Raw genomic sequence first — 26,263 nt, forward strand, 5'->3', positions numbered from 1 at the left:
AATGGGGAAGGCAGTAATTACGGTACTGCAAATTGCGGTACCGTAATTACCTTCAGAGTCCCTTTGGGGTCCCGTACTTAACGGCTGGTAAAACCAGCCGTTAAGGTAGGGTCCCACAAAGGGACCTCGTAGTAAGGCGGTATGGGATTACCGGTACCGGTACCCTTACCGGTACCAGTAATCCCTTACCGCCATCCGTGTAATGAGGCCCTGTGACTCCTGAAGTACCTTCCTCCATCGTGTGGCTGTTTCACTTTTGCCACCAAACGGGGCACGGGCACTCACAAGATGCTCATTGCAGGGCTGTGTTTTCTTTCCCTGCATCCTACGGAGATCGAGGTGCCTCTTACCTCCCTCCCTTCCACCTGCTTTCATGGAACCCTGAACTGCCTGTGCAAATCAGAACCATCCTGCACCAGGTAGGTGCTTTGCCAGTGAGCGTGCAACACCTGGCTATTTAAAGAAGCATTTTAAAAACGAAAAATGAAAAAAATGCCCAAAAGTGGATTTTGCAGTGCAATTGCATTTTTAATTAGTACAGCAACACCACGCTATTTTGCAGCATGTTCTACTTCCCTGCTGCCTTTCTTTCATGGACATACAAATTGAAAGTGTACATTCTGACTGCTGATGCTATGTCACCAGCATGGCTGCCAGCTTCTTTGTGCCTGTGAGGCTGTGACTCCTGAAGTGCCTTACTCCATCGTGTAAACTGATTGGCTGCTGTTCCACCTTTGCAGCCAATCGGGGCACCGGCAGGCTTTTAGCCAGCCCCCACCAAAGGCCCACTTCTAAGGTCCCTGCCAGCTTTACCTGTTCTCTTACCGGGTTGCTACATGACACTACTACAACAGCCTTACCCTCCCTGGTGATGCCTGCTGCCCCATCTATGAAACCAGACTTTTAAGACTCTCTTACTTCCCTCTCTATATGGTTAGTTTTCCCTCCTTCTGCCCACCCTTTCAATTTAATCTCAATTCACCTTCACTCTACCTTATTCTTGTTTACAACTGGTCCTCCCTTCATGCTCTCATCTAAGCACTCACATATAATCCTCCCTCTTTTCTTATACCTATTGGTGCTTAAGAAATTGCTTTGGAAAGTCGAATTTGGGTGTGTTTGGGAAAGTCAAATTTGGGTGTTTTTTTGAAAAGTCAAATTTGGGTGTGTTTAGGAAAGTCAAATTTGGGTTTGTTTGAGAAAGTCCAAATTGGGTGTTTTGGGGGAAAGTCCAATTTGGGTGTGTTTAGGGAAGTTGAATCTGGGTGTGTCTGGGAAAGTCAAATTTGGGTATGCTTGGGAAAGTCCAATTTGGGTGTGTTTGGGAAAGTCCAATTTGGGTGTGTTTGGGGAAGTCAAATTTGGGTGCGTTTGGGAAAGTCAAATGTGGGTGTGTTTGGGAAAGTCAAATATGTGTGTGTTTAGAAAAGTCAAATTTGGGTGTGTTTGGGAAAGTCAAATGTGGGTGTTTTTGGGGAAAGTCAAATTTGGGTGTGTTTAGGAAAGTCAAATTTGGGTGTGTTTGGGAAAGTCAATTTTGGGTATGCTTAAGAAAGTCAAATGTGGGTGTGTTTGGGAAAGTCAACATTTGGTGTGTTTGGGAAAGTGAAATATTTGTGTTTTTGGGGAAAGTAAAATTTGGGTGTGTTTGGGAAAGTCACATTTGGGTGTGTTTAGGAAAGTCAAATTTGGGTGTGTTTGGGAAAGTCAAATTTGGGTGTGTTTGGGAAAGTCAAACTTGGGTGGTGTATTCTGATTGTAACTTTGGCCATTGATTGTAACCTGCTAGCCCAGTGACTGTTCTATACTGCTGTACTTACTTACTCCTCCCTCTGCCTCCTATCTCTTCACACCCACGGCGCTTTCTGTTTCTCCCATCTATTCCAACTGCTTCTATCCTTCCCTTTTCACTAAGTCTGGAAAGAAGAGGTTTAAAAAGGATATCTTGGCCTCCAACCCTGGTCTCCCTATTGCTGATACCTATTCCAGTGCCTCTTCCAGACAGACCCTCACCGACATCCTCTTTGTTGTTCCTTTGCCGGATATATGGACCCCCCCATATGATCTCTGTGCTCTGTCCTTCTCCTCCTCTCCCATTATTGGTGGCACTCACTGGGAAGTCCTCATGGCTTCTTTTGACTCCTCCAGAGTCATCCTTAATGCCTACCTAAATGGCACTGTCATAGTCCAAGGCCCTCAGGCCAATCTCCTCCTCTTCGATAGGTGGTTCCCTCACCTCATCAACTTCCTTTAATCTGCGACTGGCCCCTCCTCTTATTCTTCGGCTACCTTGCCCACTCTTCCCTCCTCCTCTGCCCCTCTTCAGGCTACCTCCATAACTCCGCAGGGCATACCTCTGATTTGTACCCCTACCCAGAAGGTCTTTAAGGCTGGTAACCTTCTTCATCTTGCCACTCTCAACTCTCGCTCTGCTGTCAAACACTCCTATGATATCTGCCACCTCCTCGAAGAACTGGAACTTGATGTCCTGGGTCTCACTGAGACATGGTTCATGGACAGCTCTGTCACAAGCTTTGATACTCTCCTCCTTGATGGCTACAAGATCCTTTGTGCACCCATATCCACTCGGCATAGAGGGGGCATAGCCCTGATCCTGCCTGAGTGGATTCCTGTCACTATCATTCCCACTCAGATTCACTCCTCTTTCGAATGCCTTGTCTGCAGGCTCTCTCTCTCTCCTAGCCACTCTCTTACTTTTGCTACTCTCTACCGGCCCCCTGGTCAAATCCCCTCTTTTCTCTCTGAGTGGGCTAACCTCTCTTCCTCCCTCCTGGACTCAACCACTCAACTCCTCCTCCTTGGTGACTTCAACATCCACCTCAATTTTCCCTGTCCCTCTCTTTGCTCTTCCACAACATCTGTTATTCCCTTTCCCTCTCTATCCTCCCTTCTGGCCCGAAGCACTCTGCAGGACGCACACTTAGGGCCTCATTACACGGTAGGCGGTGAGCCATGGCGCTATTAGCGCCATGGCTCATGCCGGTAAAATACTGGCACCGCCTTGGAGGAAAGGGGATTTACCGCCCCATTCCAAGGTTGGAGGGGCGGTAAATCCCCCTTCCGCCATTGCCCTTCCCCATTCCCATTTCTGCCCCATAGAGCTCTATGGGAATGGGGAAGACGCTAATTACGGCACCGCAATTTTTCAGTCCCAAAAAGCAGGCGTTAAATCCCCCAACCCGCAAAGGGACCTCGTAGTAAGGCGGAAAGGATTTACCGGTTCCGGTATTTTACCGGTGCCGGTAAATCCCTACCGCCATCCATGTAATGAGGCCCTTAATGTCTTGATCTCCTCTGTCCTCCCCCTCTCTATCCCTCTGACCACTCCTCTCTCCTGGACTGACCACTGCCTTATCTCCTCTCATCTCTCACTCTCTTCCCCCCAAGCCAAGCCTACCCCAACGCTGCCAACTACCTTGTCGGACATCTGGCCCATGAAGCGTGTGTCAGTTGAGGCTTTCACTGCCACCTTCTCCGCCCCCGCCCCCCTTCCTACGGCTGTCTCACATCCGGACACAGCCCTGTCCCTTCTTTACTCTTCTATTTCTGATATGATACTCTTGATGCTCTTGCCCCTGTCATGAGGATCTGCTTGAAGTCCAAAGCCAAGTGCAATCCCTGGTATGACTGCGACCTAGTTACACTTAAACGTAAGTGTAGGGCAGCTGAGAGGAAATGGAGGGCTTTTTGTTCACCCTCCGACAACCTGGCCTGTCGTCTGCTCCAAAGGCAATACAGACTCTCTGTCCACACCAAGCAGAGACTCCACATTCAAACCCATGTCTCTGCGGCATCTAACAACTTGGCCGAATTCTTTAAAATCTGCAAGGAGCTTGCCAACCGTGCTGCAGTCTCTACCCCTCCTCTTACCTCTAAGGCTCTCTGCAATGCCCTGGCCTCACACTTTATCTCAAAAACCCAGGAGATCCTGTCCACCCTCTGCTCCCCTCCCGCTTCTATTCCCTCTCAGTCTGAGCTTCTAATCCTTTCCTCTTTTCTCCCCTGATGTGGTCACTAGACAAGTTCGATCTATGAAGGCCTCATCAAAAAAGGTTTATTCCTGTTCCTCTAAAACCATCAAGGACCAAATGGACACCCCCGCTCCAGCCCTTGCCGATTGTTGCAACCACTCCTTTGCCTCAGGATTCTTCCCCTCCACTCTGAAGCACTCCTTTGTGCATCCTCTTCTCAAGAATCCTACAGCTGATCCCTCATGTCCGGCAAACTATCGCCCTATTTCCATTACTTTTACAAGGGTAGCGGGCGCCCCTCTCTCGCAAGAAATATCCATTTGCATATCAGTCTTTGTCCTGCCCAGGTTGTATTTCGGTGCTGGACTGCCCCTGGGCAGGACAAAGACTGATATGCAAATGGATATTTCCCATCTGTGAAAGGCACAGTGAGTAAAAGCAGTGGCTGCGAACTCTCAAGTGGTTAATAACCACTGAACAGGTTATCATGTCTGTTCTTGCGAGAGAGGGGCGCCCGCTACCTTTGTAAAACTATTTGTTAAGGAACCTGGGATTGGTAACCCTAGGTCTTCTGGGGGCAACCAGACATGGTCTCCCTCTCACTGTGCTTAGAGAGGCATCAGCTTCACCTCACTGATGATCCCCAACAAGGGTGAAACACGTGTAGGGGTTGCTGGTGGTACTCTCGTTCAGATTGGAATTGCCATTGTATTTCGGTGCTGGACTGCCCCTGGGCAGGACAAAGACTGATATGCAAATGGATATTTCCCATCTGTGAAAGGCACAGTGAGTAAAAGCAGTGGCTGCAAACTCTCAAGTGGTTAATAACCACTGAACAGGTTACCATGTCTGTTCTTGCGAAAGAGGGGCGCCCGCTCCCTTTGTAAAACTATTTGTTAAGGAACCTGGGATTGGTAACCCTAGGTCTCCTGGGGGCAACCAGACGTGGTCTCCCTCTCACTGTGCTTAGAGAGGCATCAGCTTCACCTCACTGATGATCCCCAACAAGGGTGAAACACGTGTATGGGGTTGCTGGTGGTACTCTCATTCAGATTGGAATTGCCATTGTATTTCGGTGCTGGACTGCCCCTGGGCAGGACAAAGACTGATATGCAAATGGATATTTCCCATCTGTGTAAGGCACAGTGAGTAAAAGCAGTGGCTGCGAACTCTCAAGTGGTTAATAACCACTGAACAGGTTATCATGTCTGTTCTTGCGAGAGAGGGGCGCCCGCTACCTTTGTAAAACTATTTGTTAAGGAACCTGGGATTGGTAACCCTAGGTCTCCTGGGGGCAACCAGACGTGGTATCCCTCTCACTGTGCTTAGAGAGGCATCAGCTTCACCTCACTGATGATCCCCAACAAGGATGAAACACGTGTATGGGGTTGCTGGTGGTACTCTCATTCAGATTGGAATTGCCATTGTATTTCGGTGCTGGACTGCCCCTGGGCAGGACAAAGACTGATATGCAAATGGATATTTCCCATCTGTGAAAGGCACAGTGAGTAAAAGCAGTGGCTGCGAACTCTCAAGTGGTTAATAACCACTGAACAGGTTATCATGTCTGTTCTTGCGAGAGAGGGGCGCCCGCTACCTTTGTAAAACTATTTGTTAAGGAACCTGGGATTGGTAACCCTAGGTCTTCTGGGGGCAATCAGACATGGTCTCCCTCTCACTGTGCTTAGAGAGGCATCAGCTTCACCTCACTGATGATCCCCAACAAGGGTGAAACACGTGTAGGGGTTGCTGGTGGTACTCTCGTTCAGATTGGAATTGCCATTGTATTTCGGTGCTGGACTGCCCCTGGGCAGGACAAAGACTGATATGCAAATGGATATTTCCCATCTGTGAAAGGCACAGTGAGTAAAAGCAGTGGCTGCAAACTCTCAAGTGGTTAATAACCACTGAACAGGTTATCATGTCTGTTCTTGCGAGAGAGGGGCGCCCGCTACCTTTGTAAAACTATTTGTTAAGGAACCTGGGATTGGTAACCCTAGGTCTTCTGGGGGCAACCAGACATGGTCTCCCTCTCACTGTGCTTAGAGAGGCATCAGCTTCACCTCACTGATGATCCCCAACAAGGGTGAAACACGTGTATGGGGTTGCTGGTGGTACTCTCGTTCAGATTGGAATTGCCATTGTATTTCGGTGCTGGACTGCCCCTGGGCAGGACAAAGACTGATATGCAAATGGATATTTCCCATCTGTGAAAGGCACAGTGAGTAAAAGCAGTGGCTGCAAACTCTCAAGTGGTTAATAACCACTGAACAGGTTACCATGTCTGTTCTTGCGAAAGAGGGGCGCCCGCTCCCTTTGTAAAACTATTTGTTAAGGAACCTGGGATTGGTAACCCTAGGTCTCCTGGGGGCAACCAGACGTGGTCTCCCTCTCACTGTGCTTAGAGAGGCATCAGCTTCACCTCACTGATGATCCCCAACAAGGGTGAAACACGTGTATGGGGTTGCTGGTGGTACTCTCATTCAGATTGGAATTGCCATTGTATTTCGGTGCTGGACTGCCCCTGGGCAGGACAAAGACTGATATGCAAATGGATATTTCCCATCTGTGAAAGGCACAGTGAGTAAAAGCAGTGGCTGCGAACTCTCAAGTGGTTAATAACCACTGAACAGGTTATCATGTCTGTTCTTGCGAGAGAGGGGCGCCCGCTACCTTTGTAAAACTATTTGTTAAGGAACCTGGGATTGGTAACCCTAGGTCTCCTGGGGGCAACCAGACGTGGTATCCCTCTCACTGTGCTTAGAGAGGCATCAGCTTCACCTCACTGATGATCCCCAACAAGGATGAAACACGTGTATGGGGTTGCTGGTGGTACTCTCATTCAGATTGGAATTGCCATTGTATTTCGGTGCTGGACTGCCCCTGGGCAGGACAAAGACTGATATGCAAATGGATATTTCCCATCTGTGAAAGGCACAGTGAGTAAAAGCAGTGGCTGCGAACTCTCAAGTGGTTAATAACCACTGAACAGGTTATCATGTCTGTTCTTGCGAGAGAGGGGCGCCCGCTACCTTTGTAAAACTATTTGTTAAGGAACCTGGGATTGGTAACCCTAGGTCTTCTGGGGGCAACCAGACATGGTCTCCCTCTCACTGTGCTTAGAGAGGCATCAGCTTCACCTCACTGATGATCCCCAACAAGGGTGAAACACGTGTAGGGGTTGCTGGTGGTACTCTCGTTCAGATTGGAATTGCCATTGTATTTCGGTGCTGGACTGCCCCTGGGCAGGACAAAGACTGATATGCAAATGGATATTTCCCACCTGTGAAAGGCACAGTGAGTAAAAGCAGTGGCTGCAAACTCTCAAGTGGTTAATAACCACTGAACAGGTTACCATGTCTGTTCTTGCGAAAGAGGGGCGCCCGCTCCCTTTGTAAAACTATTCGTTAAGGAACCTGGGATTGGTAACCCTAGGTCTCCTGGGGGCAACCAGACGTGGTCTCCCTCTCACTGTGCTTAGAGAGGCATCAGCTTCACCTCACTGATGATCCCCAACAAGGATGAAACACGTGTATGGGGTTGCTGGTGGTACTCTCATTCAGATTGGAATTGCCATTGTATTTCGGTGCTGGACTGCCCCTGGGCAGGACAAAGACTGATATGCAAATGGATATTTCCCATCTGTGAAAGGCACAGTGAGTAAAAGCAGTGGCTGCAAACTCTCAAGTGGTTAATAACCACTGAACAGGTTATCATGTCTGTTCTTGCGAGAGAGGGGCGCCCGCTCCCTTTGTAAAACTATTCGTTAAGGAACCTGGGATTGGTAACCCTAGGTCTCCTGGGGGCAACCAGACGTGGTATCTCTCTCACTGTGCTTAGAGAGGCATCAGCTTCACCTCACTGATGATCCCCAACAAGGATGAAACACGTGTATGGGGTTGCTGGTGGTACTCTCATTCAGATTGGAATTGCCATTGTATTTCGGTGCTGGACTGCCCCTGGGCAGGACAAAGACTGATATGCAAATGGATATTTCCCATCTGTGAAAGGCACAGTGAGTAAAAGCAGTGGCTGCGAACTCTCAAGTGGTTAATAACCACTGAACAGGTTATCATGTCTGTTCTTGCGAGAGAGGGGCGCCCGCTACCTTTGAAAAACTATTTGTTAAGGAACCTGGGATTGGTAACCCTAGGTCTCCTGGGGGCAACCAGACGTGGTCTCCATCTCACTGTGCTTAGAGAGGCATCAGCTTCACCTCACTGATGATCCCCAACAAGGGTGAAACACGTGTATGGGGTTGCTGGTGGTACTCTCGTTCAGATTGGAATTGCCATTGTATTTTGGTGCTGGACTGCCCCTGGGCAGGACAAAGACTGATATGCAAATGGATATTTCCCATCTGTGAAAGGCACAGTGAGTAAAAGCAGTGGCTGCGAACTCTCAAGTGGTTAATAACCACTGAACAGGTTATCATGTCTGTTCTTGCGAGAGAGGGGCGCCCGCTACCTTTGTAAAACTATTTGTTAAGGAACCTGGGATTGGTAACCCTAGGTCTCCTGGGGGAAACCAGACGTGGTCTCCCTCTCACTGTGCTTAGAGAGGCATCAGCTTTACCTCACTGATGATCCCCAACAAGGGTGAAACACGTGTATGGGGTTGCTGGTGGTACTCTCGTTCAGATTGGAATTGCCATTGTATTTCGGTGCTGGACTGCCCCTGGGCAGGACAAAGACTGATATGCAAATGGATATTTCCCATCTGTGAAAGGCACAGTGAGTAAAAGCAGTGGCTGCGAACTCTCAAGTGGTTAATAACCACTGAACAGGTTATCATGTCTGTTCTTGCGAGAGAGGGGCGGCCGTTACCTTTGTAAAACTATTTGTTAAGGACCCTGGGATTGGTAACCCTAGGTCTTCTGGGGGCAACCAGACGTGGTCTCCCTCTCACTGTGCTTAGAGAGGCATCAGCTTCACCTCACTGATGATCCCCAACAAAGGTGAAACACGTGTTTGGGGTTGCTGGTGGTACTCTCGTTCAGATTGAAATTGCCATTGTATTTCGGTGCTGGACTGCCCCTGGGCAGGACAAAGACTGATATGCAAATGGATATTTCCCATCTGTGAAAGGCACAGTGAGTAAAAGCAGTGGCTGCGAACTCTCAAGTGGTTAATAACCACTGAACAGGTTATCATGTATTTTCTTGTGAGAGAGGGGCGCCCGCTACCTTTGTAAAACTATTTGTTAAAGTACCTGGGATTGGTAACCCTAGGTCTCCTGGGGGCAACCAGACGTGGTCTCCCTCTCACTGTGCTTAGAGAGGCATCAGCTTCACCTCACTGATGATCCCCAACAAGGGTGAAACACGTGTATGGGGTTGCTGGTGGTACTCTCGTTCAGATTGGAATTGCCATTGTATTTCGGTGCTGGACTGCCCCTGGGCAGGACAAAGACTGATATGCAAATGGATATTTCCCATCTGTGAAAGGCACAGTGAGTAAAAGCAGTGGCTGCAAACTCTCAAGTGGTTAATAACCACTGAACAGGTTATCATGTCTGTTCTTGCGAGAAAGGGGCGCCCGCTACCTTTGTAAAACTATTTGTTAAGGAACCTGGGATTGGTAACCCTAGGTCTCCTGGGGGCAACCAGACATGGTCTCCCTCTCACTGTGCTTAGAGAGGCATCAGCTTCACCTCACTGATGATCCCCAACAAGGGTGAAACACGTGTATGGGGTTGCTGGTGGTACTGCTCGTTCAGATTGGAATTGCCATTGTATTTCGGTGCTGGACTGCCCCTGGGCAGGACAAAGACTGATATGCAAATGGATATTTCCCATCTGTGAAAGGCACAGTGAATAAAAGCAGTGGCTGCGAACTCTCAAGTGGTTAATAACCACTGAACAGGTTATCATGTCTGTTCTTGCGAGAGAGGGGCGCCCGCTACCTTTGTAAAACTATTTCCATTACTCCCTTTCTGGGCAAACTACTGGAAAAAACTGGCCATCTCTCAGTTTAACCTTCATTCCAATTCGGTTGGCTGTCTCCATGACCATCAGTCTGGCTTCAGAGCTGCCAGAAGTACAGAAACTGCTCTCCAGAACATCCGTGAAGATCTGCTCTCCAACCTTGACTCTAACATTCCCTCTGTCATCATCCTACTCAATCTCTCTTCTGCCTTCGACACAGTCAACCATACCATCCAGCTCAACTGTCTCCGTGATAACCTGGGTATCACTGATCAGGCTCCGGCCTGGCTGACCTCTTTCCTCTCTGATTGACCCTCCCAGATCCAACTTGGGTCCTTCCTATCAGCTATCTTCCTCTCTACCTGGAGTGTTCCCCAGGGGTCTAACCTCCCGCCCTGGCTATTCAACCAATACCTGTCAACTCTTGCCCACTGCATTGTCATTTTCTGCTCAAACTTTCAGTGCCATGCTGACGATACTCAACTCATTTTCAGGCATCCCTCGGCTACCTCCTTGCCCCCTCTCATCTCTGATTGCCTAACTGCCATTCAAGACTGGTGTGCCGCCAATGATCTTTGTCTGAATGCCAGCAAGACGGAGATCCTCCTCATCAGCACACCTTCACCATCCTTTCCCCTCATGCTCGGGCCGGCCTCCCTTGGCCCTCCTCCTACCTCCACCTGCGAGGCTAAGAACCGTGGGGTCATCTTTGACTCCACACTTTCCTTCTCCGCCCACATCTATGAGGTCTCTAAAAAGTCAAATTGCCTACTGCCCCTCCTCAGAGGTACTCTGCCTTTCCTCACCTTACCCCAGAAGCTCACTGTCTCCCAAGCTCTGGTTCTCTTTAGGCTGGACTATTGTAACAGCCTCCTTCTAAATCTACCTGCCTCTACTCTTCCCCCTCTGCAACTAATCCAGAACAGGACTGCAAGACTTGTCCTTGGCCTCAAGCCCTGGGACTGTATCCCTCCAGCTCTGAAATCTCTCCACTGGCGCCCAGTGGATGCAAGGATTACATTCAAAACCCTCTGCATTGTCCACAAGTCATTCTGGGGCCTGGGCCCAAACCACCTTCAGCTATCCCTTTGCAAATACCTCCCCGCTTTAGCTCTTTGCTCCTCTACCTCTAACTCCCTCAGGGTCAGTCGTTTTTCAGAGAAACAAGCTGGGGTAGATCTCTGTCTTTGGCTGGGGCCTCCCTCTGGAACAGCCTCCCTGCCACTCTAATACTTGGGGAGAACCATCTCCGGTTCCGGAAGCTCCTCAAGACCTTCCTCTTTGCTTCTGTCTTCGCTCCCCCTCTCTCCTGCTGAACTTCTCTCTGTCCTCTGGGCCCATATACCTGGTCACCCTGCCACTATCCGGCACTGCCTCCTGGCCACCCCTTGCACTGGGGACTGTATATGTACCCATACAGTTGCCCACACCCCCATTTTCATTTTTCTGCACTTATCAGACTTACCCAGTCTGCTGCCTTAAACACCTCACTTGCTGGCTGCACTACCACTGTTTATTGCCTCTGTTATCTATTTATTTGTATTTATTATTATTTATATCTTCTCCTCTGCTCCGCACTTTCCAGTCTCCCCCTTCCCCCCTTCCATGCACTTTTCCCCTTTTCCATGCACTTGCATGTTCTCAATGTCACTGGGCCTAGTAAGATTGTTGTTTTGTTCTCCCCGTTTTCCCCTCCCTTGCCTTGTCGCGCTCTGAAACACTTCTGTATGAGCGCAATATAAATAAATTATCATAGCCCCTCAACACCACCCTGCTGGAGCCAGAACCCCACATTCCAACATTTCAAACATTGTATTACCGGCCTCATACAGGGCAGCTCATCCACCTTCCCTGGAGTGTTGTTTTCTTAACAGTTTAACGCCGCAAGTAGTCTTTCCTCTGCCTTACTATTCTTAATGTTAAGTCTTGGGGACCTCCAAATGCTAGCTCTGTAGTCCGAAGCATCCCTTTAAAAGATTTCAGGGTTGGCTAGGAGGAGTAAGGGAAGAAGATGAGACCAAGGAAAATGAGGGTGAACAGATGTATTTTCCAAATCTTTTCAGGCTGCTCGAACTTGGGCCCCAAGACCCAGACAAGAGATGGTTCAGCATTGTCTATGCCTTCTTGTTCCTTTAGGCATTGTGCTCTTTGTGTAGCTCCTGTTGGCTGTCTCCACCATCTGTCGATATTCAAGGGACTCTTGGTTTTAGCTGAGGGGTTGCAAGGCCCTCACGTGTAATCAAATTTCTTCCACAAATTGTAGGGCTGCTGTAGGGTCTGTAAAGAAATGGACTATGTCCTAAAATACTATCTTTAGCTTGGATGGAGGCAGCATGCTGTAACATATGATCCTGTCCCTTTAGGCTAACTTCACTATGGTGAACATCTGCCTCGCTTGATGCACTGCAACAGTGTGATCTGAGTAGAAATAGATCTTGCTGCCATTATATTTAATTTCAGCCTTCATCCTTGTCACTGTCACTGTAAAGACTGCATCAAAGTCCATATGATTCAGTACTGTTGCTATGTTCGGCCTCAGGGGACGAGTGGGGCAGGGTGGCACAGACCAAGAGGCCAATGTGTGCATTAGACAGGGAAAGCCTAAGACAGTGTCCCTTCAGTCAGCACCTCATGTATCCACTCCTCAAGTTCCTGATCAGCTCCTTGAGGTTCACTTCCGGGACACCCAAAAATGTATTAATTGTATTGGGACGGTTTGTGAATAATGTTAATATCTTAAAGTTGTCATCTTAAAATATATATCAATAAGGGGAACAGGTCTGTCTATAAGGGGAACAGGTCTGTCTATAGAACTGTTAGCTTCCTAACAAGTCTATGCTAGTGGATGATATTTCATAGTCATGGTAACATTAATGGACTTGTATTTTAAAGTGGTATTGCTACAAACTATACATGATATTGCTGAGAAGAGACAATCTATATTTTTTTTGTATCTTAAATATCTTTCTAAAATCTAATTCTATGATTGTTCTTCTTTTAATTAATGAGCAGGATGACAAATACTGGGTAAGGCGTAAAAAGAACAACATGGCTGCCAAGCGATCAAGAGATGCTCGAAGACTGAAAGAAAATCAAATTGCCATACGTGCTTCGTTCCTCGAAAAAGAAAATTCGGCTCTGCGTCTAGAGGTGGCGGATCTACGAAAAGAACTTGGCCGATGCAAAAATGTGCTTGCAAAATACGAAGCCAGACATGGCACCCTGTAAATGTCTACTATTTTGTGTGTTTGCTGGCATTTGATTCGATGGACAAAGTGTTTGAGGTTGGATTGTTCCACAACGAAACCAACGTTTTCGTCTTCAGAACTTTACCAGAGGCAGAAACAAACAGACTTATATTTTTAGTGTGTGTGTGCGTATATTTGTGTGTGCGGGTGTGTGTGGGTGTGTGTGTGTGTGCGAGCATGTACATATAGTTCAGCACTTCCCATTTAACAACGCCCCAATCAAAGGTGGCCATCTTTTAACATGAGCCTTTGAGAACTGATACAGTACTGCTTTCCTCAGTAGAGTCAGTCGGATTCTATCCTTTCTTTCCTGCTGTTTATTTATTTGGAACATATCCTAACATGGCATAGTTCCCACTTTGTAAAGTACACAATTGTGCATTAAAGTATTATCTACTCCAGAAAAATGAAAATTTGAATGACGTGCACATGCTGTCTACTACTACACACATTTTATTTCATGAATTTCTTTTCCTGTGATTTGTAATGTTTCAGATCCATTTTCATATTTCAAAGTGCTGTTAAATTCAATTACTTCTGTCTACAAGTTGCTCTGTTGACGGACTTATGTTAGCTTTTCTTTTAATTTCATTGAACATGGATAATGGATATTTATTTATATGAGGGGACAAAACAATGTTTTTTTGCAATGTCTAATTGAAGCAATAATACGTCTTTGTACATGAGAGCACGCTGTCTTTGTTTTACTATTTTATGGAAAATTGAACTCCACAGATCCTGAGCCTTTCAATGTCTTTGTTCAAACAAAAGTCATATTGATGTGCATCCTTGGGAGTGACATAGAAAGAAAAAGAGAGTGAGAAAGAAGCAGAAGGACATAAGACGAAGGCTGGCAAAAAAAGCAAAGATGCTTGTTGTCATTCATACTTAAAAATATGATTTGAGTTGTTGTTGCATGTATGACATTGGGCTGTCAGGCCTGATACTTAATAATTGACATGTTTTTACATGTTAAGGAGGTGAGTTCAAATTTCCCGTAATAGACATTTTTCTAAAACGTAAACAACAAAGGTACACCTTTTTAACTTTCTGAAAATTAATCCGAAGGACAGTACTTGGGCCGAAGATAACATTTCAAATGTTTATTATCAGTATTATTATGCTGCCTTGAAAGGTGGGGAAACTATCATTTGCTGTTTACTGAAGGGTAAGTCCGAGTGCAAGCACTTCACTAGTAAAGGAAACTATTTTAAACAGGTGAAATAATATTAGCACACTTAAGGAGTGTTTCGATGACTAAACAACTTGTGAATTAAATGAGGAATAAATACACTCATTGAGCCTAAGAAATAATGTACTGCTTTGATAGTTGGGGAGCCAATTTGTATACATTTAAGGATGGATGTTGCTTTTCATTAAAAGAAATACTGTGGGCATGAGTATAAAGTCCCAATTACATTTTAATTTTCAAAATGGTTTTCTTTTGAACATATATTAAAAAAGCAGACTGAAGATTTCACCATATCATTTATTAGAGCAACAAAAGTAGTTTATCGATGTCATAAAATTATGATTATACTTTCTGGACACATCCTTGGATATAGATCTCTGAAATCCAGAGAACATTTTACATATGAATGAAACATGCATTTTATTTTTAGTTCCACCCATAACACTGGCACCGCCTTCTAGATGCTTCATAGCGCCTGTCAGCATGGTAGAAATATTTGTTGAAGGAGAAGGCTGATGGACAGGATGATTGCTTGTGTGTGGGAGTCATTATGCCCTATGAACCCTGGCTCAGGATAGTAGGTCTTCATGATTTCTGTGATCCAAAGACACCTGAAAGCAGGTGAGACATGTTGGCCTTATGTACTAGGTATAAGTCAGTGCAAGATCCTCAGACCTGGGGTAAAATATTCTGTGCCAAACAGTCTGTGATAATAGGATATCCGTCATTCTGTGCTCTTTAATGTATTCTGAAGATGTGTACAGAGATTTGCACTATTCTACAAGATGCAGAAAAAGAAAGGGATGAGTCTACGATTGAGGCATTGTTTGTAGAAGGGTGACACTTTTTGTGACTGGTCTGGGTGAAGGTTGCAGGACAAGTATGGACTATTTGAGAACAAACATGGCCGCCTAGGTTGACTACTTTCCGAGTAGAACTGGGCAAGGCTAGACTTAGTGCATGGTCAACGTATATATTACTAGCAGTGGCCAGTACATGGTATGATCATCTCTACAGAGTTTATTCATTCCATTAAAATGTTCTTCTAAGTACAAAGAAAGTAGTTAGCAGTAGTTCCAGGAATTATGAAGCTCTCTGTAGAAGTGTTGTGTTTCGGAGTCAAATGTTGCATATCACAGCAACCAGGTAATCACTACACAGGAGGCAGTGATCACATTATCAATGAAAGGTCCGTCTTTGAGTTACTTGCTAAATTATAGTTTAAAATATATGTTTTAAATGTGGTGTTGTCTTAATCCCTCCTGACAGGGATGTTATTGTGCGTGTCTTATCCCTTAGTAGGTTCTCAATCACTTGTTGATTTTAACTATGCGTTGTTGCTTTTAATGTACAGTAAATTTGAACTTATATTTCAAAACACTATTGTAAGTGTCACTGGCCTATCCCAAAATGGGAAGGTGTATTGCATACCAACGTTTTCCCAATCAGTTTCATGTTTGTTGCTGACCAAAACTACATATATTAAAATGTGTTTATGAAAAGTCAGTTTGAGTGTTTGTTGTACAGTATTTTTCAAATACAGGCAGTGTATTTAAAAATCTATAATATATTTGAAAATGCAAAAGAAAACTCGTGCTATAGCAAATATATTTCTTTAACACTTTTGTAGATGAGGTAAGCTGTTGGGGTATAGAGATGATTTGTATGTTTAGATTATCAATAACACATGAATGTGTTTTTGCTACTATTGCTTTGTAATTACTTTAAGTGATCTTGATGAAGCTTAGTGCTTCTGTTAAATTGCAATTAGGAATGGGGAATTGGGTGTTTGACTTTGAAAGCTAATTTTAGGCAAATACTGATTAATAAATTACCAAGTTCAATTTAACTAAAACATTGAAACCAAAAATAACCATTCCATAAATATTGAGCTAATCAGTTCTGAAATACAACTGCCCCATTACTAATTACACCAAAATACATTGCAGTAGGTGACATTTTCATAGGGCAAAAAGTGTTGTCTCTGTACAGAAGGGATCCACCTGATGGGAGACATTGTGCTCAAAGGGGATGCATATGATGTTGGTCAGACATCTGCTTTTGCGGCTGTCCGTGACTTGACAAAACTCCTTATACTGTTGGTGCATAACTAACGCACATTCTGAATGTGTGTATAACAAACTGAAGTAGGCGAGGGAGACAATAGAGGTAATTAACTTATTTATTTTACTATAAGGTATTTATACCGGCGCCCCGCACTGCGTCTCCTCGCATGCTTTCTCCACTCCTCCCAACCGTCCGCCACCGAACGTTCTGCGTCACACACCATTCCACCACATTCCAAGACACGCACAGGCGGGGAGCCAAAGGTAATACATATTACATATTTTCTCGGATAAACAAGATTACTACATCATCCCCCCCTTTTTACAAAATTGAACAAGAGAAAATCATACATTCGCAAATTTAACACATATGTGCAAAGTATATATATAGTCAAAACATTTCCAACATAACACATGTGTGCAAAATGCACCCTAGTATAATCACCTTAAATTCTTTACTAAAACCTCCCTTATAAAAGGAATATTTGTTTAACTCTGCATGACATAATCTCTAGACCAAAACGGTAACTTCCTTTCTATAGAACTACGCACACTCCTATCTTCATAAACTCTCTCACCTTGCTGAGCGCTTGCCTCCTCAACATGTCTCCTCACATTACCATTCAAATTTGCATTTTCCACTCCACTTTGAATATGATCATCTTCAAATAATTCAATCGCTCTTCTTCCAATTTAGAGTTGCTTGTCTCCTTTATTCATACCCTTCCACATCCATTTACTAACCCTGTCCATATTCCACACTGATCCTCCCGCAACTCGTACAGCTCTCCTGAACACTTGTATTACTTTAACAGGACTGCTGTACTTAGAGTCACCCTTTTTAACATTGCGTCCAAATTTGATTCGAACAAAATCTCCTGGTGAGATTCTCAATTTACCCTTTTCTGGAGGCTTGAACTTTTCTGTATACCTACTGTATCTATCTAGATTTTCATCAGGACTTTGTAATCCGATACTAACACACCTCCTACAATTAACCCATTCAGGATTTAGCATAGTATTTGGAGCCCTTCCCCTCATTAATTCAAAAGGAGATACCTCCATTCCTTTTTTGACAGATATCCTAGTGCTCCATACTCTCTCCTTAAGGACTTCATCCACTGGCATATTGTTACTCAAAGCTAACTCTACAGCCTCAACAATTACACGATTATATCTCTCCACTAACCCATTGGTTTGTGGGTGATATAACGATGAAAATCTCCACTCAATTCCTGTTCTTTTAGCAAATTCGCTCATTTCTTTACTTCTGAATTGAACTCCAGTATCACTCAATATTATTTTGGGATATCCTTCCCTTCTGCAGATCTGCATTATGAATTTAATTATTTCATTAGTATCAATTCTACGCACCGCCTTGACTTCCAACCATCCTGAATAGTAATCAACTAGAACTATCAGAAACTTTTTCTCTCCAATTAACTTCACATATGGTCCAATGATATCTATTCCTACCATCTCCCACAGCGCATTACCTTTGTCTATGTTAATTGGCTTAGACTTCACTATCCTGCAGCTCTTATCACTGTTCTGACATGGCCAACAATTTCTAATAAACCTCTCAATCATGAGATCCATGCCCGGCCACCAATATTTCAAACGCACATTGTTCTTAGTGCCAGTAATACCAGGATGACCCTGGTGGGCTTTCTCAATAAGATCATTCCAAAACTTGCGTGGGGGAATCAACTTGTCTCCCCTCACTAAAAATCCATCTTCCATAGACAACTCATCCTTAACCTCCCAATATCTTCTACAACTTTCACTGATCTCCCTTTTTTCAGGCCACCCTGATTCAGAGTATCTTCTAATCTCTTGTAATTCCTCATCTTTATTTAATTCTTCCATCCACACTTCCTTAGACGTAACCTCAAAGACGACCGCCACCATTTCTTCATCCAGATCCACACTTACTTCATCACTCCTTAATGGCAATCTAGATAAGTAATCAGCAACAATATTCCTTTTCCCTGGCACATATTTCACAGAGAAATTGTAATCTTGTAATTTAAGACTAAGCCTGGCTAACCTGGGAGAAGCTTTACACATTCCTTTCACTGTGAGAACTTCAATTAAGGGCTTGTGATCTGTCTGAATTACAAATTTGCTTCCCCACAAATAATTCCTAAAGTAATTCACCACCCACGAACAGGCTAATGATTCCTTTTCAATCACAGAATATCTGCTTTCTGTTTCCGAAATAGCCCTAGAAGCATGACTGATCACTTTCTCATATGCATCATCATTTATTTGTGTTAAAACTGCACCAATACCACTCCCACTGGCATCCACCGTATTCTTCGTCAGCCTTCCAAACTCAAATCCTTCCAATTCCAAAGAGTCACAAATTTCTCTTATTATACATTCAACCGCCTTACTACATTCAGCACCCCATGTAAACTTTGTATCCTTCTTTAACAACTTCCTCAATGGTTCTGTTATACTCGCAACATTTTTCACAAATCTGTTGTAATATTCACATAACCCTAAAAACGATCTTAATTCTTCTTTATTGTTAGGATTCGGTGACTCTCTGATTGCCTTCATAGCATCTCTTTTGGGCTTATAACCTTTTCCATTCACAGTATGCCCTAAATATTCCACTTCTTCCAACCCGATCTTGCACTTGCTTTTCTCAACTTTCAACCCGACTTCTTACAATCTCTTCAACACTTCTTTCAACCTCCCATCATGTTCCTCAGATCCCTTGCCAAATACAATTATATCATCCTGATATACCATTGTTCCACTTAAACCTTTCAACACATGCATCATAATTCTTTGAAATACTGCTGCTGCAGACGCTAACCCAAGCGGCATACGTATATACCTAAACAACCCATGTGGCGTTATAAACGCTGTAATGTCCCTACAATCCTCTGTCAAAGAGATTTGATGGTAAGCGCTCGAAAGATCCAATGTAGAAAATACATCAGCATTTCCAATACGATTTAACATTTCAGATATGATAGGGAGCGGAAAAATGTCAGTTATGATATTTTTGTTGACGTCTCTCAAGTCTACGCAAATTCTGAGTTTGCCACTTTTCTTCAATGCAACCACAATTGGGCTCACCCATTCAGATGATTCAATTCTTTCTATTACTCCCTCAGACTCCAATGATGCAAGTTCTTGTTCAACCTTATCAGCAATTGCAAATGGAATTGGCCTGGATTTCGTGTGTTTAACAGGTATTGCTCTCTTCTTGAGACGAATCCTGTGCGCAAAGTTTTTTAGTAAACCCAATTTTGATGTCTCCACTTTCCCTTCTCTAACATTCTCATTACTTTGCTCTTGGCTTCCGTTCACCACTAGGATCTGTTCTTCTTCACATGGATCCAACCTGATCCTCAGTCCAGCTTGGTCTCTCCAACCCAGTACATTCACACCTTTTTCTGCTACGTACACCTTCACTTGAGAACGTCTGTCTTTAAACTGAACAATACACACAAACCATCCAACCATCTTGATCTTGGATCCTTCAAACCCACCAGGATTTGGTATGTCTGACTTCTCCATCTTACTTTTGAGACCAAGTGTCACTAAATTCTTCCATGTTTTCTTGGTAATAATCGTCCAAGGTGAGCAACTGTCAACTTTCACTTTAAGTTTCAAAAATTACTTCACAACTCGGGCATTTAAATTCTCCAGTTGGTGGCTCACGTATCAAAAACACTCTCTCTTCCTCCAATTCTTCTTCTTCTTCCATAATAGCGGATACCTTCTTCCTCCTTCTACATGTGACCGCGAAATGACCTCTTATGCCACAATTTCCACATTTTTGCCCTAATGCTGGGCACTGTTTAGCATATGCATAATGACCCACTCTTCCACAATTATAGCATCTGTCTCCTTCCCTCTGTTGGGCATTCTGAAATCTATGTTCATATTGGACTTTAGGTTCATTCTTTACCCAGTTCTTTCCTCGATTTGAACTCCCTCTCTGCTCAAAGTTTTTCACTTTGTTATTTCTTCCTGTATTAACTTCGACTTTATCTTTGTTTTTAACATTTGCTCCACCTCTGTCATTTGACCGTAATACGTTAACTTGGCCTTGTTCTTCTGTTTCTTTTTCCTGTATCTCTTTACTACTATGCTTCTGCATGCTTTGCACAACCTCCTCTTTCTTGCTCTTCATTTCCTTTGAGCACAACTGACTGTGTTCAACCCTTTTAGCAATCACTATGGTTTCCACTAGGGATGGATTGCCAACCATCCACAGTCTGTCTTGGACTAAATTGTCCTAAGAATGAATAATGATCTGATCCCTGATCAACTCGTCAAGGGTGATACCATTGCCAAATTGGCAAGTTCGTGACAACACTCTCAACGCCGAAACATATTCTTCAATGCTTTCGTGTTCTTTTTGTACCCGCGTATAGAATTTGTATCTATTTATGGCTACATTAGTTTCTGGCGCATAGTATTTGTCCAATTGCCTTATGGCCCTATCATGCTCATCGGCATCACCCGCCTCATCTATAGTCAATTCTGGTAGCTCTCTGAACTTCCTTTGCCCTTCCAATCCTAGTGCATGCATAATAATAACTTCTTTTTCCTAGACGTGAGATCTTCATGTTCAACTGCTTGGATGTAGTTTAACCAGAATTCTTTCCATTCTGACCATATAACTACAGGTTGGCCTGGCGCCGGAAGAAAACTTGCTGGCGGTTGAATATTGATGCCTTGCATAGCTCCGTAGATCAATGGTCCTTTTCAATATGTGCTCGTAAACTTCAATTCTCCCACACTAGTGTTTTATGTTAGATCTCAACAATTGTAGAATATGTATTAACTGTTGCCACACATTTTCAATCTCCAAAAAGTACTGCTACGAAAATGAAGAGATCACTGGTTCCTCTTCATATTTCACCAATCTCAGAGTTCTATTTGAAAGTACTGTTATGAAAATGAAGAGATCACTGTCTCCTCTGCATTTCATCTGGGCCAAGTCAGGCGTCACGTGACATGTAAACTTCCTGGCGGGTCCTTTTCTCTAACTTCCAATTCTACGGCCTCCAATAATGCCCAAACCTGCACAAACTAACGCAAACTTACGCGCTAGTTCGGAGCACCTGCTCTCCCCTGCAGTTCATCCGCGGACCCGGGGTAACTGCACAAGCCAACGCGAGACCACGCACTGGCTCGGAGCGTCTGCTCTCCCTTACGCCACTTCCCTGGGCTGCGGTCAGCACGAACCTACGCAATGCTGCGTATAAGCTCGGAGCAACTGCTCTTGACTCCGCTCCTCTTCGCGGGTTCTCAGGGCGCCGGCATCCTCGTCGCCATTTGAAGTAGGCGAGGGAGACAATAGAGGTAATTAACTTATTTATTTTACTATAAGGTATTTATACCGGCGCCCCGCACTGCGTCTCCTCGCATGCTTTCTCCACTCCTCCCAACCGTCCGCCACCGAACGTTCCGCGTCACACACCATTCCACCACATTCCAACTCACGCGCAGGCGGGGAGCCAAAGGTAATACATATTACATATTTTCTCGGATAAACAAGATTACTACACAAACACAGTGACATTTTGTGACATGCTTTCGGGACCCAGTAATGTATTCCCATGAGGTGCTTTGAAGTTAATTACTACCTCTAAGTACACCAGGTACACAATATGTTGGTCAAAAATGAATCATACAAATAAAAGTGGAATTCAAGGCATTAATGCACAACGATTTGAAAAATAGTAATCAGCAAAACTATCCATAATGTTAATTTTTTTCTGAAATCTGATTCTGCTCGTTCCATGGCAGGCAACAGCTAGATTCCTTCAGACAGTTTTTTTGACTAAAGAAAGCCGTGTTTCTAGGCGTTGATTACATTCAACATAAAACGACCCACGTTCTTTGTTTCCACTTGATAAAACCACGCCACTCTAATGTTAGCAAAGTATGCCAACAATACTTTAAAAACTGGGAGTGATTAGAAACAGGTTTTCAGCCCCACTTGACATGCTAGGCAGACGGCTATACATTTACGCATAGACGTTCTTCATACCCATTAAATAAAGTGGCTCTATTGGCCTACTTGTATTTATTGGAAGGATTTGTATCAAAAAGGAAAGTCTCCAATTAGCCTTTCACAAACATCGTGGTGCAATTGAATGACCTTCAAATTAGTTGAACCATGAATTGGAAAACTTTGGAGCACAAGGTTAGTTAGCTGATTCCTTTCTCCTATCTTATTAGCTATTCAAGAGGAATGCATTGAAGAGTCTATACTGGGAGAGTTATAGAGGATTGTAAGTAGCGATCATGCACTGATGATTTGCATTTGCAGTAATTTTGGGATAGAAAAGTTACCTACGTGCTCTTTGATGTTTAAGCCAGGCTTTATTGTCTCATTGTGGTGGCCGGTTAGAGGACATGCGCACCATTACATTGCTTTTAGTGCACATTGTTTTTAGTGCACATTGATGTGTTGTTCAAAAAGGAGTCAGAGGCCTTAGGCTGCAGGAGGGTGTAATGTTCTTCTCATATAGACCTCTCTAAGGGTGACAGTGAACTTGGGGACATAAACTAACATAATCTTGCGTGCTATCACCATGTGGTATTCGTACACCTATTTTGAGTGCCAGATAAAGTAATCCATTCGTAACAATGGATGCAAATAGTCCATCCAATTATGAGTTTGGTAATATGTTGTTCAATTACATTGCAGCCTGAATCAAAAGAAGGCATAGGCACATTCAACATACGCCCTAGGCCCTAAATAATGTCCACTGCTTCCATATTGGCTTACACAGTAGCACATTGTGACCATACCAATGGTGAAAGGTGCCATACACATGAAGCATTACATTACAGTGCTGTGCTCATTAATCGCTTATCAACTGGTTTATCCACATTTCATGTTCATGTGAAAGCTTTTCTCTTAAGAGGTGCATAATGTAATAGAGGAGACACATATTTAGAATTGGGACGGACCACCAGAAACAGTGAAGCAGTAAGGTACATTCTTTGTGCCCCTTTTGGAACATTAAAATGAAAGAAAGCATAGGCGTCTTGTACACAGATATTAATTCATGAATGATACACACAGATGATAGGTTGGTGGCAGTTACACTGTATTATCCTCCCTCTCATGACACAAATACATCCTGAATTGAAGATGCAGGGATTTACCTCAGAGTTGTCTTTATTGAAATAGTCTAAACATTGTTGTGATGGTTAACGTCTGGACAATCCCATTGTCGGCTGCATGTGACATTGCATACTTCCAACATTAAATGCCATGCAAAAATGCAAAGGGAAATGGCAACAGATTTAATCAGGGCACTTTTAATGGCACTAGATTGAGTTCTGAACAATTCTGTCTATGTCTGATATGGAAGAACATGTTGATATTGTAGCAGGTGAAATTCTCCTTTTATAGATATGACACTACGGCTAGAAAATATGAGCATTCTGCGTTCTGGTGAAGATGATGGATCAGAGGTCAGGTACCACAACTAGCTAGAACCTAGATTGTGCAAAGATCTGTACAATCCACTAGGTTTTGCGTGGTCGAAATGTCATCCACAGAAAACCATACCTCATGTGGGTAATACTGGATTTAATAATAGCGTATTTCCCCAGTGAAGTCCTACTGGACTCCAAAATGGGGAATATATGAAGGGTCCGCGTGAATTTTGCCATCCCTTTCAGTTACCACATGCCCAAGGCATGTGGTAACAGAAATTAATAAGGTCAGTTGAGTTAATCCTGAAAATCCACTTGGATTTGGATTTCAAGCACTGTACGTATCTACATTCCCACCTATGTTTGTTATTCACTTGCCACAATACTGTGTTGTTTGTTTCTTGTTTGTGCAAAGTTATATGTTTCTTCTTTGTTTCCAGCTAAAGTATTTGTTACTTGGATCAATGTATTATAGAATTGAGCATTTTTGTTATCCATTCCCCAGCTGCTGCCGTTTATTTACACAACAGTGTATGTGTTTGAAAGAGGATTGTTTAACATATTATTAGCTGACTACATTCTAAAAATTGTATTTATTTCACCACTCAAATCAAAAAGGACTCTTTGTGTCACTTTAGCTGTATCAGAGTTCTGGCAGAACTGTACCACGGAGGCAGAAAAGCAGTGACAGCATTCATCTACACAAATGCATGCATTTAACTATAAATTGACCAAACCCAAGGTCATGGTGGCTTCTGGGAGGTCATGGCCAGTGCTCCAGTAAACCGTTTGGAAGAGCAAGTCATACAATTCCATGCTGAAAATGTGGTTGTCATCCCAGGTCAGAATATTTCCAGATTTAAATTGTTAGGTGTAAATGTCTTCTATATTAAACAAAAACATTGAATTGGACAGTTCAGTAAGGAGCTAGGTATACTCTACCTACTACTAAAAACAAAATAGAAGAAAGACCAGCCAATTGGATTTCTAGGATTATCAGTTTGAATGGAAGGAGAGTCTCAGGAAGTTTAACTTTGAGAACCTTCCCAGGATCCACAACTGGAAGTTAACCGAATAGATTGCAATCTGTGACATTTAAGACTTCTTAGCTTCCGGTTTTGGATGTTTTGTTTCTTTAAAAACCCAAAAGGACTAAGAGAAGCACTGGTCTATGCTGTTTTTCTTGAATGCAAGTTAAATACGTTTTTATGTTTTTAGATGTAACTTCCCCCACCATTCATGTGGCAAGAGGGGCATGCAGCAGCTACTTCATGTACAAGTTGTACCCTTCTTAGTCTGTTCAGGTGCCTTATATGTCAAGCGCATTACTGTTGAGTTTGTCATATTCGGAACGTTAGACTATGTTTCACTATTTTTACAGCTCAAAACAGTGCATTCTTCTGGTATCTTGCGATAGGAACTATCGTGATTGTCTGTGACATCCATGTGTGTAATATGGCAATAGGCTTTTTTACATTGAGAAACAATAACACAGGAAACTGTGCACGATCAGTCATTGAAATTCTTGCAACAACACAAGGAAACATCTGCTTGTTAAATATTATTTAAAAATGGGTTGTGTGTCATGAGATTGATTGCTTTTGCTGTTCTGTTCCAACTGAACCCTTCACATTTGTTCATTGGTAATGTTAAATAAAGGTATTAAAATGTATTGTTTTCCTGATGTGTTTTTGTCTCGGTAATTCTGTGCTAAAAACGTGTCTATTCATATGTCTTATCTGAAGACACTGAACTACGTGTTGCTAATGCAGGGAAGCCTGCTACTTATTAAACATGGTATTCTCAGCAGACCAGTCCCTCACGTGATCAGCAGTTAATAAACGTATGGGAACAACATAGAAACCTACACAACCTCATATGTTAGGGTGCCAAAATATCTCCTCTACATCCTATGAAACACAAAATATCAAAACTTAGTTTTGGAGGCTTTTGAATCATTTACACTCACACCATCTGGCTCATGTCTAAACTGTTCATTTCTGGGCACAAAAGCAAGCATTAGGAAACCCTGCAATGGTTATTTGCTGAAACATGAATGTCAAAACTAATATGACAAAACACTGGTTTCATCAATTTTATTTAAAAAATAATTGTTTGGTGTGCTGGAATAGAAGTTGTTTCATACCTCTTCCTTCCTTTTCTTTTTACTCTCCATCTTTATGTATATTTTTTATCCACATCCACCTGCTCACTGTTAGGGACGTCAATTAACCAAAACGCCAGAAGTTGCGTAAATGACATCATGATGGCTTTGCAGGAAGTGATGCCACAAGACCTTTTACCCTGATAGTGTCAGTTGCTCTTTGACGCTGGTGACATCATGCACTTGGCTCACAGGTGTTAAAAAAACCAACAAACTTACAATTAATAAAGTACCAAATAGATAT

General features: G+C 43.6%; 1 protein-coding gene across 2 annotated transcripts in view; it reads left to right on the top strand.

Annotated features, from left to right (window-relative positions):
• Positions 1-25,527, top strand: part of HLF (HLF transcription factor, PAR bZIP family member) — a 409,465-nt gene extending 383,938 nt beyond the window's left edge. The window contains exon 4 of one of the 2 annotated variants that reach the window (XM_069654929.1): positions 12,928-25,527. In XM_069654929.1, the coding sequence (XP_069511030.1) occupies positions 12,928-13,146 (219 nt within the window). In that variant the 3' untranslated portion in view covers positions 13,147-25,527. The remainder of the gene's footprint in view (positions 1-12,927) is intronic. The other variant, XM_069654930.1, reaches the window with a different exon arrangement.
• The last annotated feature ends 736 nt before the right edge of the window (positions 25,528-26,263 follow it).

Source organism: Ambystoma mexicanum, chromosome 3q, assembly GCF_040938575.1.
Source record: "Ambystoma mexicanum isolate Mex_15411 chromosome 3q, UKY_AmexF1_1, whole genome shotgun sequence".
NCBI classification, from domain to species: Eukaryota; Metazoa; Chordata; class Amphibia; order Caudata; family Ambystomatidae; genus Ambystoma; species Ambystoma mexicanum.